The 21,074-nt window shown below is 33.7% G+C and overlaps 2 protein-coding genes across 2 annotated transcripts; both read left to right on the forward strand.

Annotated features, from left to right (window-relative positions):
- The first annotated feature begins 5,216 nt into the window (after nucleotides 1–5,216).
- Nucleotides 5,217–10,701, forward strand: LOC114273841 (Enhancer of polycomb-like transcription factor protein). Its single transcript, XM_082872327.1, has 4 exons — nucleotides 5,217–6,531; nucleotides 7,051–8,397; nucleotides 9,679–9,793; nucleotides 10,153–10,701. Exons 1-4 carry the CDS (start codon nucleotides 5,827–5,829, stop codon nucleotides 10,386–10,388), a joined length of 2,403 nt encoding a protein of 800 aa, XP_082728453.1. The 5' UTR covers nucleotides 5,217–5,826; the 3' UTR covers nucleotides 10,389–10,701.
- A 3,109-nt stretch (nucleotides 10,702–13,810) lies between these two features.
- On the forward strand, nucleotides 13,811–20,819 carry LOC114273827 (pleiotropic drug resistance protein 2-like). The gene is made up of 19 exons (XM_082872333.1): nucleotides 13,811–14,309; nucleotides 14,411–14,531; nucleotides 14,822–14,910; nucleotides 14,993–15,476; nucleotides 15,569–15,659; nucleotides 15,752–16,652; nucleotides 16,770–16,930; nucleotides 17,042–17,145; nucleotides 17,238–17,403; nucleotides 17,495–17,596; nucleotides 17,698–17,813; nucleotides 17,971–18,303; nucleotides 18,393–18,683; nucleotides 18,771–18,854; nucleotides 18,955–19,088; nucleotides 19,171–19,398; nucleotides 19,487–19,658; nucleotides 19,757–20,011; nucleotides 20,365–20,819. Exons 1-19 carry the CDS (start codon nucleotides 13,924–13,926, stop codon nucleotides 20,632–20,634), a joined length of 4,488 nt encoding a protein of 1,495 aa, XP_082728459.1. The 5' UTR covers nucleotides 13,811–13,923; the 3' UTR covers nucleotides 20,635–20,819.
- The last annotated feature ends 255 nt before the right edge of the window (nucleotides 20,820–21,074 follow it).

A 21,074-nucleotide genomic window follows, 5' to 3' on the forward strand; every position in this document is an offset into this window, starting at 1 on the left:
ATTATTTTGATAGAAAATAAAACAAAATCATGAAAAAACTAATAATTGTTATTATTAATATTTATAATTTTTTTCAATAATTTGTAATTACTTTTTTAAAATTTCAATGATGTGATATTTCTCTAAATAATAAATACAAATAATATTATATCATATAACTCGATAATATAAACAAAAAAACATATATATGCGGTTGTCTTGCCCTAACTTTTATTTATTGGTTAAAGTGTTGAACCTAGTACTGTTTGTTAGAATTTTGAGGATAACTTATATCAAAAAGTTAAAAATTTTATTTTTTCTCTACTTTTTTTATATCTTTTTGTTAAAAATTAACAAGTCATCCCAAATAAACTACTTTTTTTATATCATATTTTAATCAAAAAATCTAAAAAATTACTAAAAAAAACCTGTTATCTAACGAGGCCAAAGTGATAAATGATGCAGAACAATACTACACAAAACAACAAATAATCACTCAATAGAAACAGTGTTTTATATAGTTAGATCAAATTATATAGCAACTCTCATTATCAACTTTTTATAACCTTAAAATAATATATTATTATATTTGAGAAGTATGAATTAGAAGCATAGATTAAATATAATAATATATTTTATGTCAACATGTGATATTTTTTGTTTAATTTTGATTAAAAAACTAGTTTTAAAAATAAATTGAAAAAATAACCTTATAAACAAGAACGGCCAAAATGAAAGAGAAAAAAAAATTAAACCGAGGTAAAAAAATGATAAATTTTTCAGTCTTATAAACGGTAAAAATGGTAAAAATGAAAGACAAACTTTCTATCGTCATTTTGCATCACCCTAATTTATTTGTTGTCTAGAAATAACCATTACAAATCTAATAAATCAAAATAATTTCTTGTCAATTTTTCAGTCATATAAACGGTAAATAATTTAACTAAAACCTGGATGATATATAACAACTAATATTCATAATTTTAAAATAGAAAATGCGTTGGACCCCAATGGGGGTGATGGGGTCCTTGCTGATTGGCTGGAAAATAATTTTTTTTTTTTTTTTTTGGACTTCAGCCACTGGCAGTGTGTCATGTGACACTGGAGGGTGCTGGGGGTGTCTAGTCACTGGGGGTCTCCGCATCACTCTTTTAAAATTGGCACCTAATTTATATGTTGTGTGATACAAAGAGCTATTTTAGAATCTTATAGCTTTTAATTTATTTTGAATTATATTATCTTATATATTTTTTATATATTTTTTTAAAACAAATTAAAAAAAATTTAAAAATTAATTTTTAATCAACTTCTTAAAACAAATCAAGAAATGACAAATATTCCTGACCTCACATACTTGAGGTTTGGTGAAGAAAATTATAATAATATATATGTACTATATAGAATTTTTTAGGCTAGGCTTTTTCTTTCCGTTTTCATCACGTGTCATACGACTTTTTCTTTTCCCTTTTTTTTTTCTTTTTTTTTTAAAAAGTAAATCCCACATCCAATGGGACCACGCCTATCTACCTTTGATCAAAAGTAAGGTCAAGTTTGGCATCTACTAAGGTTAAGTTTGGCATCCTTTAAAAAATTTAAAAAGTCACAATCCTATTTAAGTAAGTCACATCACCTCTCTAACACATCACTTAAAACCCAACTCAAATCCAACCCATATTTCATAAAAAGTCAAAAAGTGCACTTTTTTTAGTTTTTCCAAACTTGGCCTAAATAATACAAAAAGTCAAAAAGTTATTATCCTATTTAAGTCACATCATCTTATTTAAATCACATCATTTCTCTAACACATCACATCAAACACAACCCAAATCCAACTCATATAAGCCAATAAGTCAAAAAGTATAATTTTTTAGAATATCCCAAACCAACCCTAAATTTGTTTACATATTTAACGAGGGGGTAAATATGGGCAATGATTGGTGGTCACAAATTTTGTAATTCAAATGATTTAAAAATGTCAAAACGATATCGTTTTTGGTACAAAATAATTCTGAAAATGTCAAAATGACGTCGTTTTGAGATTTTTGGACCGTTTGAGCCACATAATTTGTAGCCACCAAACATTTTCCGGATAAATATTATATAATTAATGATTCCCTCCATTTAAGGAAAATTTATTAGAAAATTCATTTTTAAATGTTTGTATTCTAATTAGTTCATAAAATATTCTTATATTTTAATAAGTCATATTATTTGGATATTTAATCTATCAAATCCTAATTCTCATATTTAAGGTATTTTGTGGATATTTTTTCCCTTACAAATATTTTTTTAACAGTTAGCAGTTTGGTAATGTAAACATTCACATTGACGGTGTGAACATTCACATCATGAAATATTCACCTTGTAAATGTGAATATTATTAGGGATATTTTAATAACTATATCACTTATAGAATTTATTGGAATATAAAAAAATAATATAAATTAAATAAAATATAAGTAGGTAAAAAATGATCTATGGAAAATCTCCCTTGATTTAAATTAGTGGATTTTATATTTAAAAGATATAATAAAATATAGATATATACATATAAGTATTAATATTACTCAAAGCTATGAATTTTACTGCCTTGACAAATATATGTTTAGGGTGATGTAAATAAATATATTTTTTTACTTTTTATGAAAAGATGTGTAAAAAAATAGAAATATGATATGAATAAAAAAAAATATAAAAAATGTACTTATATAAGAAGAGCCCAACTTGTGGTTGATGACAGCTTGCTTTGTTATGGTCCCAAAACGTTTTTTGTTTGAAAAATGCTTGAGAGCACTAGAAATGGAGCATTAGAAGGATTACTAATGATGTGGCAGTGGGTCCCGCTCACTTTCTATGCCTTGTTTTTTTTTTTTTTTTTTATCATTTCCAATGCATTAGTGCTATTAATAGTGTATTTTTTAGTGGTCTAAATCATTGTTGTTTTTGTTTTTGGATGAACAGTTGGGCTTCATGAATGAAGGGCTTTTTTTTCATATTTATTTATTTATTTGTATTCACATCCAATTAATTACTTTTTTCTATTATTAAATTAAATTACCTTATACAACCTCCTTTATATAATTATTTTGAATTTTAAGTTTAAAAATTTGGTAACTTCTTTAAAAAAAAATTTCTCAATCTATGTTGAATTCGGTGATGTTCATAACACTTATCCAATATGCACACCATCTAATTTTATTTATTTATTTTGTAATAATAATATTTAAATCCGAATGTTGTCACTGTTTAATCCTTAAAAAAAATGAACTTAATTGCTCTTTTTTCAAACTATGGAAGAGGAGGTTGAGATTTCAAAAAAAAATAAAAATAAAAATAGGACTATTAATAAATAATAACCTCACTTATTAAACTTGGTAATATATTTATTAAAATTATTTAAAAAATTTGTTATCCTTGGTAATATCTCGAAAAGACATGAAAACCCTTGCTATTCCTTCTTTTTATTCTCCATATATATCTATCTCATCAAGGCCGTAATCATCCTTTCATAAAACAAAGGGCTTGGCTTAGTATCCAAAAAAATATCCTCTCTCTCTCTCTCTCTCTCTAAAATGTCCCGCATGGTAAAAAAAAAAAAAAACTTAGCCCTGTTTATTTTGGGAGATAAATGAGAGGATTGGATTCATAGCGAGAAGGGACCATAAAAAATCATATTTGTTTGCAAAGTAGAATTTGGAATTGATAGTCTGTTCAAATTAGCATGGGTCTTGAAAGAAAGGATTAGCAAAAGTATTGGATTTCAAAACTTGTGAGGGGATTAGCTTAAAGAAAAACACTATTTTATCTGTGTTGTGTCTGTGTTGTGTGTTTGTGTGTGTGGGTTTTTTTTTTTTTTTTTTATATAATATAGTACCAAAAAAAATTATAAAATATGATTTTTAATATTAAAATATATCAAAAATACCAGAGGATATCTATGATATTTTATATAGTCAATTCCCTCATTAAAATATATTACAAATAAATACAATTTTCCTCAATCTCTTAATTAATAATTTTTACACTAATAATTTTACCTAATTTAACTCTAAAAATAAATGGTCCTCAAGGTGACTCTATATGGTTGCTCTTGTTTTTTCGAACTAAGTTGTTGTATTTGGTGTTCCAAAAAAACAAAAAAAAAAAAAAAGTTGTTGTATTCAATCCATTTGGAAGAGGAGGTTTAGATTTCAAATTTATAGAAAAGTATATTAGGACTATTAATAAATAATAATCTCTCTTATTAAACTTGGTAATATTTTTATTAAAATTATTTTAAAAAAATAGTTATCCATGCTATCCTTGGTAATAATATCTGGAAAAGACCTAAAAACCCTTGCTATTCCTTCTTGTTATCCTCCATATCCGTTCATCAAGGGCATAATCCTCCTTTCATAAAACCAAGGGCATTAGTATCCCGAGTTTTTTTTTTTTAATATTTTTTTAAAAAAAAAACAATTTAGAAAATTAACTCACTTTTTAAATTATTTAGAAAATTAACTTGCTTTTTGAAATTACATTTTGAAAATGGGATTTTAAATTAAAATTACATTTTCAACATGTAATTTCATCTTGAAATTGCATGTTGAAAATATAATTTCAAAAAGTGAAGTCTATGTCATCATAAATTGTATTTTCAACATGCGATTTCAAAGTGAAATTACATATTAAAAATATAATTTTAATTTAAAATTATATTTTCAAAATGTGATTTTAAAAAGTGGGTTAATTTTCCAAATAATTTAAAAAATAGATCAATTCTCTAAATTTTTTTTTAAAAAAAAATATTTAGAAAAAAAAAACTCTTAGGCATGGTTTGGGAAATGGGTTGGCTGTTTGGCTTTTCAGTTTTTTTTATTATTTTAGCCTGAAACTAAAAAATCTAATTTGGGAAGGACTTTTGACTTTATTGTGAAAGAAAAAATATAATGATTATAAATTGAATATAATTTTTTATATTATTGAGTTAAAAAATTTATTTTATTTTTTGTGACTATTTTAATAAAAAAAAAACCTCCAAACCCTCCTCCCAAAACATGCCTTGGTATCCGACTATTCTCTCATCAAATAGCTGGGATTGTTTGGCATGATAGGTATGAGTACACTTTAGAGAAGGGTTATATTATATTACCCCTCTATTTTTTTTTTATATTTTTTTAATAAAAATTTTAAAAAATATATGTATTTACATTATTCCAAATAACACACATTTAAAAAAAAAAAATCAACTTTAACTTAACTTTCCCAAAACAATCCTAATCTCCCTCTATTTATAAAACGTCCCGCTGGTGACATCGAAATATTCTCCCATCATTATTAAATCTCAACCATCCATTCCATCCATCCAACGGCTCCCAAAGGTCGGCTAGTAGTTACCTCCCGCCTCCCACACAGTTTCATCATAAACCCTAGAACGTACTACGTATCCCTACCTCCGCAGCTTTCTCTTCTTCTTCCACAAGAAAGACTCGAAAGCTTCGATATCCGATTTTCTAGACAATTAAATCTCACTTTTATGTTAGATCCATAGTCTGAACCTCTGGATTCTCGTTTTGTTCGATCTAAAGTCTGATTTTTAGGCTTCGATTCGATTATGTTCTCAGGTACGCTCTCTTGTATACGATGCGTTACTGAATGATTTTTTTAATTATGAATCAGGCCTTTTATGGTTGATTCGTTGGAGATTCTGTGATTCGATGTTGTTAAACTGTGGAACTTTGTAGAGTGAGTGAGAAATCTGAGTTGAAGTGAGTGAGTGGTGTGGTTGGGTTGGGACGAGTCTGGAGAGCTGTGATTCGAAGGGGAAAGATTGAGTCCGGTGTTTTGCCTCATCGGAACCACGCGCAGATGCCTTCAGTTGGGATGAGAAGGACGACGAGGGTTTTCGGGGCTAGGGTTTTGAGGTCGGGAAGGCGGTTGTGGACCGGTCCCGGTGAGGGAAAGCACACGAGAGTGGCGGCTGCCACTGCCGCCGCCACTTCCAATGGGGAGGAGTGGATTGAGCTTCTCGATAATTCTCAGGACGGTGGCGGCGGTGGCGGTAGCCATTGCAAGGAGAATGGGTGGCGACTTGATGATGATGTTGGTTTGAAGCGGCAAGAATTTGCAGTAATGGACATTGATGAACAAATATCGGAGCCCGAATCGGTGGGAAATCGGAATAGGAGTTTAGTTAATCAGAATAGTAGTGTAGATAGGATTTGGGGTTTTGTTTACCAGAGGAAAAGGAAGAGAATAGATTCAAAAAGTTCAGATTTTGAAGGTAGTTCTGAGAACAAGATTGCTTTGGAAGATAGGAAGTATGGGAAGCAGTTCGTAAGGAAGCAACGGAGCAGGAAGAGAATTGGGGAGAGGCAAGGTTTTGCTAGAAGTAGGGTTCTGATTGCTGTTGTTGAACCTTCTTCTTGCAGTATTGATGAGTTTGCTTGCCTTTTGAGCTTGATTTTGAGGTACATGAAGAGGGCCAAGCTGAAATTGTTACAGCTTTCTGCATTTGTGCGCTCTGAACCTGTTGCTCATGTTTTCTCATCACAAGGAATTCATTTTTTACCGGTACTTATTTATATTTTGCAGAAATTGAAATTGTATTTTGTAACTTTGTGGTTCTTAGAGCATAGCCAATCCTTCACATTTTCTTTCGTCAAATTTAAATTTGCTGAAAAAGTGTTCAAAAATCATCTCCAATCATTTCATCAAATCAAGGACAGTCGTTTTTTAATCAAATTGATAACTCCTAAAATCGTTCATCAAATTTGAATTTGATTCAAATTTAAAAAGATAAAGCAGTGTAGATGATTTTTTTTTCATCAAATTTAATGAAAAGGGAAATTTGGAATAAGAGGGGAATTTTTAAAGATTTTGCTGGATTAGAGTAGATCATATCAAATCAAGCTTTTTGATAAAAAAAAAAATTGGTGAAGGATTGGAGATGGTCTTATGCCCCATTTTATATTATTTGATTTGATCATTCCATTCATTGTGGTTTCTAATCTAACGCTTCATTTGATATTGTTTGAATTGATCATTCCATTCATATTTTTCTTGTGCTTTTCTGTTTTGTCATTCTTTCAGGATTCTCTTTCCACCAATCTTTCCACCAAAAGCTCTGGAAATTGCAAATTTTTTGGAGCCAGGTGTTTTATACCATTGTTTACTGTGGAATTTTCTGCAGTTCCATTCTGCTTCATGTATTTGCATTCAAGCTTGCTTCTTAGATCTGCATGCTTGTCTAATGTTACCGTAACTTATTCAAACGTGATGGATGATAGAATGACTGAAGTTGTGGAACACCTGCCATGCATCTCTTCTGAGAAAGATACTCCTGGATTTGGAACTTTAATATCTGGAAATAATAATTATGGGATGGGGGACATATTTTACTCTGCTGTTGAAGCTCCCAAATTAACTGGTAGAGCTGTTCAATTTAGGAATGGTGTTAATGCTCACAATATCCGGAAGAGGAGGAGTTCTCTGAGGTCTAAGAGAATGATAAATCCTTCTATTTTCCGCCGGCGTAAAGTTAATGGCCCTTTGGGTTCGACTTTGGTTAGTTCTAGAAAAAATGGTCATCTGTTGGCTCCTGCTCCTTCTGATCGTCAACTGAGGAGTTCTGTTCAGAAGTGTTCAACACCAAACATCAAAGAACTGAAATCTTCATTGGTGGCATTGACACAGGACATTGATTCAACTTGCTGCTCCGCAAACATTTTGGTTGTTGAATCGCACAAGTGTTACAGAATACAAGGTGCAATTGTTAAGCTGGAAATTTCTGCTTCAAAACAGTGGTCTCTTGCAGTTAAGAAAGACGGGATAACAAGACACAGCCTTACTGCACTAAAACTTATGAGACCCTGTAGTTGCAATCGTGTTACTAATGACATTATATGGACAGAAGATAATAATAATTGGAAGCTAGAGTTTCCTGATAGGCGAGACTGGTTGATTTTTAAGGAACTTTATAAGGAATGTTCTAATCGCAATGTGCAGGTCCCAAGTGGTAATATCATCCCTGTTCCTGGGGTATATGAAGTATCAGGTTATGCTGATAGCAGCAATGTAGACTTTAGGCGACCAATTTCATACATTAGTGTGAAAGATGATGAGTTGTCAAGAGCATTGGCAAAGAGGACAGCAAATTATGACATGGACTCTGACGATGAGGAGTGGCTCAGAACATTAAACAATGAGTCTTTTGCAGCAGGGAATGAGCAGTGGGAGCACATATCAGAGGAGATTTTTGAGTTAATAATTGATGCTTTTGAGAAAGCTTTCTATTGCAGTCCAGATGATTACTCTGATGAGAAAGCAGCAGTGGATCTTTGTTTGGATCTAGAGAGAAAGGAGGTTGTTGAAGCTGTGTATAATTATTGGTTGAAAAGACGGAAGCAGAAACGTTCAGCACTGATTAGGGTTTTCCAGGTAAAAGCAAATTGTTCTGGGAATATTATTTTGTATTGGCAATATTTATCTTTATTATTCTTATTTAGTTGCCCCATTGGAGTTCCTCTTCTCTGTCTGATATGTATAAATTGCGGTTTTATTACGTATTCATCTCCATTATGTACCATTTATACCAAAAAAAAAAAAAAATCTCCAATCTACCACTTCAGATCAGTATTACGTGTAAGATGTTGATTATAGAATTGTTTCATATTGTGCTTTTATTTTTCTTCGATCAAAGACTCCCCTTGAATGTTTCTATTCTATTGTTGTGTCCAGTATGCCATTTAATTTAGGGGAAATAACAGTGCAGTGGGTTTCAGAACAGTTAATTACCAAAAAGTGCATGAATATTAATAATTAAAATCACAAATTTTCATTGAAGTGTAATAATTTTTGAAAACTAGCACTGATGAGTAATTTCCCCTTTAATTAATGTCCAATGTCTCAAAAAACGGTGCATGCTTAGCCATATAAAATCACCTCCAATGGTTTCTGTTGTTATTCTAATCTGGTATAGATTATACCCGATCAAGTTATTAAAAGTTGTGCCAAGCAACAGTTTGGGGCTGAGTCAGGAGTTTGAGTCAGTTGTGCTTATGGCAGGATGGCGTTTGGAATGTTCTGCTGTTTTCAAGTGCAGATATTCCCTGTTAGAAATTTTGTTGCCCTTGTGGGATTTATTAACATTTGATGTGGATGGTGATATGTGCTGTTAAGTATGATGGGGAACTTTTTTGTATAATCCGAGTTAGATTGCAAGCAGTGATTTGACGTGACTTATTTTTTCATTCCTTTTCTTTTTCTTTGTGTTCAATAGAGAGAAGATGTCTTCTAGATTTAAAAGATCCATAGGCATAACCTTGTTTATTTTGTTTCTCTTGCATTGGCTTTCTATGTATCAAAGCGAAACTAAACTATCTGGGCAGAAATTTGCTGAGAACTGTTTGCATCGTTGTGATACAAATGAACTATAAGCCTGTGGAGCTAATGCTGTCATACCTACTACCAGTCAAACCAAGGTTGTGTATTTAGCGTTAATATTGTGCACGTGCCTTCAGAAAACTTGTGTTCTGAACTATTTAAGAGAAGAATGCCAGCTACTCCTTGTGACCCCCTCGTCTCGCTTCTCTTGTTTTATTCTATTTTTGTGGTTTGCCTTGTACTTCTTTTTGCCGTGTCTTATACAGTTGGGATTGTGATGGTGTTTTGAGTTGCCCTATTGAGTGGGTGGTCTGAATAGATGATATTTCCTGACAGTGTTTTCAGCCAAGGAAAGCTGAACTGCTCCCGAAGCCCATTTTTCGTAAGAAAAGGTCATTCAAACGACAGGCAAGCAATTCTGGGAGAGGCAAGCAGCGAACGCTCTTGCAAGGTGCGTATTTTGTAGCTCTGTCAATCACCTGATGACCTTTCAGTTCTTAATATTGGGTACTTTATTATCCAGAATTGAAAATGAAGAAAAATACAAATTTATTTATGGTGTTACTCCATTTTCTAGTACCAACTATACTATATCTGAACCTCAGAAGTTCTGGGCTTGTAAAATTGTATTATGTTTATGTGTATGCTTTATAGGTTATTGTAATATTTGGGTGGATGCTTCAGCCCCATATATTTATAATTCATTGGTGATTAAAGTGATTTGTTTTGGGTTGGCTAAACACCTAGTTGGTAATTTTTGTTCTGTTGTATATTATGAGTGAATCTGACCTATTTTCCACAAATGTACAGCCATGGCAACAGAACAAGATGTTTTGGAAGAACAGAATGCCTTGCTTAGAGTCCAAGAAGCTAAAGCTGCAGCAAGTAGATCAGGCAGTTCAGCTGCTGTGAAGCGTCAAAGAGCACAGCTTCTCATGGAGAATGCTGACCTGGCAACTTACAAAGCTGCAATGGCGCTTAGAATTGCTGAAGCAGCTCGAATTGCAGAATCGGCAGATGCTGCTGCCTCTCTTTTTCTTGAGTAAGCTTCTTAGGAATTTCTGATGCTAACTCAAATGGCCAATTTTTAATTAACGAGGGAGTACAGCCCAGTGGCTGTGTTTTTAAGCCCTTTGGAGGTCAGCTTATTGAAGAAAGTACTGTAATTTTGTATAGATTCAGATTGGATGTACATTATGTATTATTAGTTGTACCTCTCACCCAAATTTGTAAAAGCGCATTTTGTTGATTTATTTAGTAGATAAAGGGAGGAAAAAAGAAGAAAAGAAAAGAAAGATACAGCAAATTTGGAACTTAAATTGGCATGCTTTTGGAATCAATGCTTCAGCTGAATTTGTGTTACATAGCTGGAATGTTTGCAAACCAGATGCCTTTCTATCTGGTGTTGGTGTTTTTGATAGTCTCATTCTGTCGATAAAATTTTGCTTTTACTTTAATTTTTGTTGTACAGTTGCTTAAAAAGCCAGATGGTCAGAGGATAATAGGTAATTTTGTGTTAATTTTTTTTTCCCTCCTCAAGGAATTGATGAATGTCTATGCTTAGGGTACCTGGGTTAGTTTAATTGGCTATCTCTGTACAATTTTTATTTCAAAAGTGAGGCCAGGGGTTAATCCTTGCAAAATACAAAATGTGGTGTTTTCTCTCTCTATATTATGCAGGGCACATCTGTGTGATTATTGATATGATTTATAATGTTTTATTGTGCAAATGTAATATTGAAATTTTTGGTGCTTACTTGAGAAGAAAAAAAGGGGCAATAATATGATATCCTTAGCCGTAATTCTATCCTGTCATCAAACAAACGTTTATTTATATCACCGTCAGCTGCCTTTAAATTTAAGTCAAGCCAAAATTGAGAATGTTACTTTGAAATTAAATGGGTAGTGCCTGAACCTTTAGTCGGAAAGCTGAAGTTTTAATTAAAAAATTAATACAAAAAATTATTAAAAAAAATTAATTCTCAACTCAATCCTTAAGTTACTATGATGTTCTAGGATGTATCTCCCCATTGATGGACCTTACCAATGAAACAGTACCAATACATCTATGGAATTTGTTTAGTCTGAATGAGTCTTTTATCGAGAGGAGAGTCAAGTATGGGAGTCTCTTCTTAAGAAAAAATTCATTCTAACAAATTTGGATTAAACAAATTTGGTAAACGTATCATTAATCCCAATAAAAATACCTATATCCCATTAGAAACACCCAACAATCATCAAGTTACTCTTGGCCGTACCTCCATTGGAAATTGGATCTGCTTCAACGTGGTGCTTCATAGAAATTACTTTTAAAAACACCTTGAAAATGAAACACATGATGTTGACAGAAAAAAATTGAACAAATTATACTCACATCCTCTCATATTTAAAGAAGGCATAATAATTTTCAAAATTTTAATATAATTATATTAAATTTTTATTAAATTTAAGATAAATTTTACTTTACTTTTTGTGATTTGACCTATGTATGGATTACTCCCTCTTATTTGATAAAAAATCAGAGTCTCTTTATAATTTGTAAACTGAAAATATACTGTTAGACTCGCTAACGATTTAAAAAGACTAAAATATCCTTATGTATAAGTAACTTAAATGTGTGAACTATTGATATTTTAGTCATTTGCTTGGGAGGCAAAATACACCTTAACCCCTATGCTTTATTGTGTGTGATTTGCCCATTTAAAATTTAAAAAGAGCGTATAACCTCCTTATGTTTAGCACATATTTCACACTTAAGGGGTTGTTTGTGATGTTCTAAATAAGTGTACTTTTTGACTTTTTATAAAATATGGGTTGGGTTTGAAGTGATGTGGTAGAGAGGTGACGTGACTTAAATAAGATGATATGACTTAAATAGGATGATGACTTTTTAACTTTTTAACTTTTTCAAAGTATGCCAAACCAAGCCTTACTATTAAGTTAGACAAAATATTTAACGATACACATCAGTCTACAAATCACAAAAGATTTTGCGTTAAAAACATGATTTTACAATATCCATGAACTCTGTTAACTTTGCTGTTACTTTAAGAGAGGTCAGTGTAATTATTTTGTAATTGTGAGGCAATTTGTATTTTTGTCAAATCTCAGATAAATCTGTATAATTTATCCCCTCTCCCCAAAAAAAAAAAAAAATCAATACTATATGATCGTTCAATAACAAACTACCATGTACATACATATATATAATCATGTGAGAGTGAGTAGTTATATTTTAATTCTGAGATACACCCTCACGCAGAGGTTTATTATTGGTTTAAATTTTTAGTTGGTGTAAATTTGATATTATTGTGGGTCACATTTAGAATAAATAGATTCACGCATTTTATTTTGAAGAAATTACCATTCAATGGTAGTTTTTAAATTTTTTTATAAATTTATAAAAAAAAAAGTTCATAATTTTAAGGGTAAATTACAAATACACCTCCTGAGGTTTGCTTAAAATACGAATTATCTCATGTGAATCGAAAAATTTCAAATACCTCCCTGTCAGAATTTTTTATTTAATAGAATTAATTGAAAAAGTGAAATTTCTAACCTTTCACTTATACAATAATAAAATTATCTGAATTATTAATTGAAATAAAATTTTAACAAAACTGTTCATTAACTTGATGATTTATTAATAAAAAGACCAATTTGTTATGAAATTAGAAATCTTAGGGGACATAATATAATTTCTAGAACCACAAGGGGTAATTTATAATTTAAGTAAATCTGAAGGGGTATGTTTGTAATTTATCCTAATTTTAATTATTAATATTTATAATATTTACTACATGTTGTAATTATTTCTTCTGAACTTCGTTGTCCTATTATTTGCCCCCTTATATTTGGATACTTTACTCGATGTGTCTTCGGTCACAATAGAGTTGGTTGTGTCTTTTGGATGGATTTACCTATGTTTTAAAATAATAAATATAAAATCTGATTTTGATAATAGATTGTCTATTATTTTAAGACAAATAAGTTCATCAATCTAATCTTTTACATATGTGATGTAGTCAATAGGTTTTACTAGATAAACTATATGAATTATGAAAGTGGATTCAGAATGAACCCACCAAAGGCCCATCCTTCTTTGGGGTAATATCAAGAATTTGAAGGATGATAAGATCAATATTAGGAAATGTAGAAATAGAATAGGGGAGGATTTAGGATCTAGGAAGCCAAGATGGTGCCAAAAGAGCAGACATCAATGATGCAGTTGTCATAGAAAAAGAGTACTACCCAACCCAAAACCCAAACTCAAGTGAAATAGAAAGACACATTGGGCCTTAAAACATGACAAAACTAAGAATTTCTTATACAACCATTTGATAGAATCCTCATCCAACAACTCTAATACCATCTTTTGTCCCTATTTAAATGCCTTGTTATCACCCCCCCCCCCCCCCCCCCCCCCTTTCCTACATATATACTCTCACTACACACCTCTTCCAAACTCATCCACCACCCTCCAATTCAAACACAAAAACCATATTTGAGAGTGTGACAGTCTTGTAGTGAATCTTGCAAATTCTTGAAAATTTGATTTTGTGATTGTTGAAGTGGTCAGAAATGGCCATGACTGCATTGGCAGGCGATGACCTGGCACGGTCAATTAGCAGGCGAATGAGCATTTCATCGGCAAGCAAGAGAGGATGGGGCACGGGGAGTATTCGCGAGGCGTTTACTGCACCAGGAGGGGATGTTTTCCAGAGAAGTGGGAGAGAAGACGATGAAGAAGAGCTCAAGTGGGCTGCCATTGAGAGACTTCCAACATATGATCGGCTGAGAAAGGGATTTTTGAAGCACGTTTTGGACAATGGAAGGATTGTCCATGCAGAGATTGATGTGGCTAACCTTCGAGTTCAAGATAAGCAACAGCTCATGGAGAGTATACTAAAAGTTGTTGAAGATGACAATGAGAGATTTCTTCTGAGACTCAGAGACAGGACTGATAGGTGAACTTGCTTCACAGTCCATTATGTTATTCATTAATTTTCTATTTTTTATTATTTATGATTTAGAAGTTATTGTGAATATTTTGATTTGTGTTGAACAGGGTTGGAATTGAAATCCCAAAGATTGAAGTCCGTTTTGAGAATTTGGCAATTGAAGGTGATGCATATATTGGAACCAGAGCACTTCCCACCTTGTGGAATGCTACAGTGAATATGATAGAGGTGGTTTTTTTTTTTTTTTTTAATAGTTTCGTCATTTAATTTATTTTCAACCATGATTAGATTTTCTTATTTATATCTACTAATATTATAAAAAATAAAATAAAAAAAACTCCATGTAAGAAGCAAAAAGTTTACCCTTTTTGACCTTTACATGTTGACGTTAAAAGTTCGTACTATTTAGTTTCATAGAACTTTCAACTTCTCAATTTGGGAATTTTTTTTTTCTTTTGCAAATTTGTGTCCTCATAGAAATTGTTATTAATTTCAATTTAATTTGTTATTGTGAATAGGGAATTCTTGGATTTCTCAAGCTTTTCCCATCTAATAAAAGGGTTGTTAATATCCTCCAAGGTGTGAATGGAATTGTAAAACCATCAAGGTATACATGTCAATGAAGTTCTACAAATATAACTTGCTTTTGATTTCTATTCCTATTTGGTTGATTAAATTTGCTTTTCCAGGATGACACTGCTTCTTGGGCCTCCAGGCTCTGGAAAAACTACATTACTCAAGGCACTTTCCGGGAAAACAGACAAGGACTTGAGGGTATGCACTGTGAAGTTACAAAAATTTTTAATTCCTTGGCAGCAAAATAGTCCTAATTTCCTAAATCATAAGATTCTCAGTTTGCTTTGTGTGACTTTTTTTGTGCAGATAACAGGAAAGATCACATACTGTGGTCGTGAAATGTCCGAGTTTATTTCTCAGAGAACCTGTGCTTATATTAGCCAACACGATCTTCACCACGGTGAAATGACAGTGAGAGAGACCATGGATTTCTCAGGCCGCTGTTTGGGAGTTGGAACCAGATATGAACTTTTAGCAGAACTTCTGAGGAGAGAAAAAGCTGAAGGAATCAAACCTGACCCCGAGATTGATGCATTCATGAAAGCCACTGCAGTGTCTGGCCAAGAATCTAGTTTGGTAACAGACTATGTCCTCAAGGTCAGCTTCATTCTTTCTCTTGCCAGCATTTGATCTTTAACTCACCAATCATACTTCAACAATCTAAAAATTCACATATGGAAACTTATCAGATACTCGGATTGGATATCTGTTCTGACACTATGGTGGGTGATGAGATGACTAGAGGCATCTCTGGAGGTCAAAAGAAACGTGTCACGACCGGTATGCCATGCTTTCTTTTTTCCCAATTTTGATTATGTCAAAACAGTCCAATGATTTTGTTTTTCTGTTTTTGTTTTTGGGTGGGAATGCAGGGGAAATGTTGGTTGGACCAGCAAAAGTGTATTTCATGGATGAAATCTCAACAGGTCTAGACAGTTCCACCACTTTCCAAATCGTGAGGTGTATGAGGCAGATGGTTCATATCATGGATGTGACCATGATAATATCTCTACTGCAGCCTGCTCCTGAAACTTTTGAGCTTTTTGATGACATCATCTTGCTCTCCGAGGGACAAATTGTTTATCAAGGTCCGCGCCAGAATGTCCTAGAGTTCTTTGAGAGTATGGGATTCAAATGCCCAGATCGAAAAGGTGTTGCAGATTTTCTACAAGAGGTTACGTCTAGAAAGGACCAAGAACAGTACTGGTTCAAAAAAGATGAACCTTACCGGTATATCTCAGTACCCGAGTTTGTGCAACAATTTCAATCTTTCTACATTGGGCAAAAGCTTTTCGATGAGCTTGAAACACCCTACGATAAAACTAAAGCCCACCCTGCAGCATTGGTGACTGAAAAGTACGGTATCTCCAACATGGACCTCTTCAAGGCGTGCTTGTCGAGGGAATGGCTATTGATGAAACGCAACTCATTTGTGTACATTTTCAAGACTTCCCAGATCACTATAACCGCTGTACTTGCCTTCACGGTATTCCTTAGAACAACTATGAAGTATGGTGAACTAAACGATGGATATAAATATTTCGGTGCACTGTTTTTCAGTCTCACTAATGTGATGTTTAATGGGATGGCCGAGCTTCCAATGACTATCTTTAGGCTTCCCGTGTTCTTTAAACAGAGGGATTCCATGTTTTACCCCGCTTGGGCGTTTGGCTTGCCAATTTGTCTCCTTAGAGTCCCTCTCTCGCTTATGGAGTCAGCGATATGGATCATTCTCACATATTACACAATTGGTTTCGCTCCTGCTCCTAGTAGGTATGTTCTTTCACCTCTACTTTGCGACATCATTTAGTATTTTTGCATTGAATTACACATATATATAAATTAATTACATCCAACTGGGAATGATTGACTTTCATTGATATTCTTCAGGTTTTTCCGCCAATTCTTGGCTTTCTTTGGGGTACATCAGATGGCTTTGTGCCTCTTCCGTTTCATTGCAGTACTCGGAAGAGCACAAATTGTTGCACAGACAATTAGTACTTTTACAACCTTGGTAATCTTTATCCTCGGTGGATTCATCATATCCAAAGGTTTGAATTCCTTAGCATAAGATTTGAACTTATTGTTAAAGCTACTAAGATTTTCATGGTAGTGTCATATTCTACACATTATATGACGAGTTGTTCCATTTCTTGTTACAGATGATCTTGAACCATGGATGAAATGGGCCTACTATTTATCTCCCATGATGTATGGACAAAATGCCATAGCCGGTGTTGAATTTCTTGATAAAAGATGGAGCACGGTAACCTCTAAAATCGGTTTTTCTGTTACTATTTTCAGCTTATTTCCCACGATCTTGATTAACCATACACTTCCATGTTTGTTCTTTTTCAGCCCAATATCGACATATTATTTCCTGGATCCACAGTCGGAAAAGCCCTCCTCAAAGCTCGGGGCATGTTTGTGGAGGAATATTGGTATTGGATTTGTATTGCTGCACTCCTCGGGTTTTCTCTGCTCTTCAATGTCTTGTTTATTGCAGCTTTAACGTATTTGAAACGTGAGCAACTTCTCAAACCAATCTCAGTTTCATTATGAAAATCATAAACTAATTTTGACAAAAAAGCATTTTTTTTGGAAATTTAATGCAGCCTTTGGAGATTCTAAACGCACTATTGTGGATGAGGCTGATGAAAATAAGAACAAGAAGGTTACAGATAAGATTTCTGCATCAACAGAACCAGGATTTGAAGGTTTGAGACATATCCATATGTTTGCCTATCAAGTATTTTAACTGGGTTAATTGAACATTTTTTTTCCTCCTTTAGTTACTGATATACTTCCTGAACTGCAGAGAAAACCAACTTGAGCGTTGTGGAGAACACAAATAGTAAAAGAGGAATGGTGCTGCCCTTCCAACCCTTATCCCTTGCATTTGATCATGTGAATTACTACGTTGATATGCCTGCTGTAAGTCAATTTATAAAAACAAAATCATGAATAACAAAGACTGACAAACAAACATTCGCCATTTTGAATTTCAAAAAAGCTTCAACTTTAACAGCCCAAACAAGTCTCAAACCAAATGAAATTTCTAAATGAGTACAAATTATGGTATTTTCATCAGGAAATGAAGAGCGAAGGAATTGAGGAGACTCGCCTCCAACTGTTGCAAGATGTCAGTGGTGCTTTCAGGCCCGGTGTTCTAACAGCATTGGTTGGTGTTAGTGGTGCCGGGAAGACCACCTTGATGGATGTGCTAGCGGGAAGAAAAACAGGTGGCTACATCGAAGGAAATATCAGCATTTCTGGTTACCCTAAAAACCAAGAAACTTTTGCTCGTGTCAGTGGTTACTGTGAACAAAATGATATCCATTCCCCACATGTCACTGTTTATGAATCTCTCGTATACTCTGCTTGGCTGCGCCTTGCCAAGGATGTAGACAAAGAAACACGAAAGGTATAGCTTTCTCTGTCTAAAATCACAGTTAAATTTTTGCCCCATGAGAGCAAAGTTTATTGATTTTGTTCAATTATTTTGTGTTGTAGATGTTTGTTGAGGAAGTGATGGATTTGGTTGAGCTGAATCCACTGAGGGATTCTCTAGTTGGGCTTCCAGGAGTGAATGGTCTTTCGACTGAACAGCGAAAAAGGCTCACTATAGCTGTTGAATTGGTTGCAAACCCTTCCATCATCTTTATGGATGAGCCAACATCGGGGCTTGATGCTAGAGCTGCGGCTATAGTGATGCGAACTGTGAGAAACACGGTGGATACTGGGCGAACTGTTGTCTGCACTATTCACCAACCGAGCATAGACATTTTCGAAGCTTTTGATGAGGTATTATATCTTGATTTCATGGTATTCCTTTTTTTTATAGACCTTCATTTTTTTTTCTCCTTTGATCAAATTTAATTCCCCGTGCAGCTATTTTTGATGAAGAGAGGAGGACAAGCCATCTATGCCGGACCTCTTGGCTGCAATTCACACCTGTTGGTAGAATATTTTGAAGTGAGTACAAAGTCTTGTCTTGAAACCAAGTGGATTTTAGGGATTTTAACATAAAATGGATTTTATGTTTATCATAACCGATATTTGTGATTGCTTGCAGTCTATTGAAGGGGTTCCCAAGATCAAAGATGGTTGTAATCCAGCTACATGGATGCTGGAAGTTAGTTCTACTGCGGTTGAGGCTAAGCTTAACGTGGACTTCGCAGAAATTTATGCCAACTCTGATCTATACCGGTATGTTGCATATGATAACACAATCTTGGAATTTGTTGCATGTGACAACACTCTCATACTCGTCATTTTGTTTCATGTATAGGAGGAATGAAAAACTCATCAAAGAGCTTAGCACTCCAGCATCGGGATCCCAAGACCTATTCTTCCCCACTAAGTATTCGCAATCTTTTATCACTCAATGCCAGGCTTGCTTCTGGAAACAATACTGGTCCTACTGGAGGAATCCTCAATACAATGCCATCCGGTTTTACGTCACAATGGCCATTGGTATTCTATTTGGAGTCATTTTCTGGCAGAAAGGAACTCAAGTGTGAGTACCATTAGAACACTTGTATATCTTTGCTTGTTCAATTGGAATATGGAACTTCATCTTACTAAAAACTAATTATTCAAAACAGGCACAAAGAACAGGACCTAATGAACTTGCTCGGAGCTATATATGCTGCAGTTTTCTTCCTCGGAGCCACAAACACGTGCACTGTGCAGCCTGTTGTGGCAGTAGAAAGAACAGTCTTTTACCGTGAAAGAGCAGCTGGGATGTATTCACCATTGCCTTACGCGTTTGCTCAGGTAAAATTAAAACGAAACAGTTTCAAATTTCAGTAATAAATCTTCAATAAATAACATTAGTAATAGTGAACTAATTCACAATACCTTATGTTCTTCAGGTGGCTATAGAGACAATTTATGTTGCAATCCAAACATTGGTCTACGCTGTTATCCTTTATGTAATGATTGGATTTCCATGGCATGTGGAGAAGTTCATCTCGTTCTACTACTACATCGCTATGTGCTTTATCTACTTGACATTGTATGGAATGATGGTTGTAGCACTCACTCCAAACATTCAGATCGCTTCCATTGCCATGTCGTTCTTCCTCAGCTTCTGGAACCTATTCTCCGGTTTCCTCCTCCCTAGGACGGTATGTATACATAATTAAAGCTGCAAAGTCTAGCATTTAGGGTAGGCAATGAATCTAATGAGATCGTGTGAAACATTTTCTAAGAGAAAAATAATAGGTGATTACAATCACAGATAAGTGAAATATTTTCCACAAAATTTCTAATGATATGTACAGAAAATGAATTAGGAGATGACATTAAAATGGAATAGTACTAAGAAAACCAATCAATTTCATATTATGGAAATAAAACACATCCATTCTAAATGCTATGATGAATTAAAAGGATTGCTTTCAAGTTCATATATGTTTCAAGTTCACTCTTGAAAATAAATAAATCTGACTTTTTTGCTTCAACCTTTTTAAATTTGCAGGAAATACCCATATGGTGGAGGTGGTACTACTGGGCTTCACCAATAGCATGGACTATCTATGGCCTTCTGTGCTCTCAGTTGGGTGACAGTATGAATCAGATAGATATACCTAAAATTGGTAATATGCGAGTGAAAGATTACTTCAAGCAGAATCGTGGCTATGATTATGATTTCCTCGGAACTGTTGCCGTGGTTCATCTTGGTTGGGTACTCCTCTTCTTCTTTGTCTTTGTCTATGCGATCAAGGTCTTCAACTTCCAAAGGAGATAAGGGAACCTTAGAACTCGAGAAACATTGGTGTACAAGGTTTTGCAGCAATAATCTGATTCTAAAATAATTTGTTTGTATTTTAAATTTTTTTGTTCAGTGTCAAAGCCGATAAAGTCAATACATGTTTGTCATTGATTGTTGTTCTCCATTCTAAGTAAAAGCTGATTTGCTTGTGTGGATGTCCATATTTACTTTTCTTATGTCCAACCACTTTTTTTTGTTGCTTCAATATGGTTTTGTGGTGGAATGTCTGTCAAAGAGCATAATCGATGCTTTAATCTTCCTTATATGTACATCAATTAACAAAAACAACCAGTCTCTCAAGGTTGCTTTTGGTATGATCTAGATTCTAGACTAAACAAACTCATCTTACCTCATAAGATCCTCTGTTTCCTTAGGCCGGTCGTCCACGATTGCTTGCCTAGTTGAGAAGATATATG

The sequence above is a fragment of the Camellia sinensis genome, chromosome 1, assembly GCF_055761805.1.
Source record: "Camellia sinensis isolate YWXY chromosome 1, ASM5576180v1, whole genome shotgun sequence".
NCBI lineage: Eukaryota > Viridiplantae > Streptophyta > Magnoliopsida > Ericales > Theaceae > Camellia > Camellia sinensis.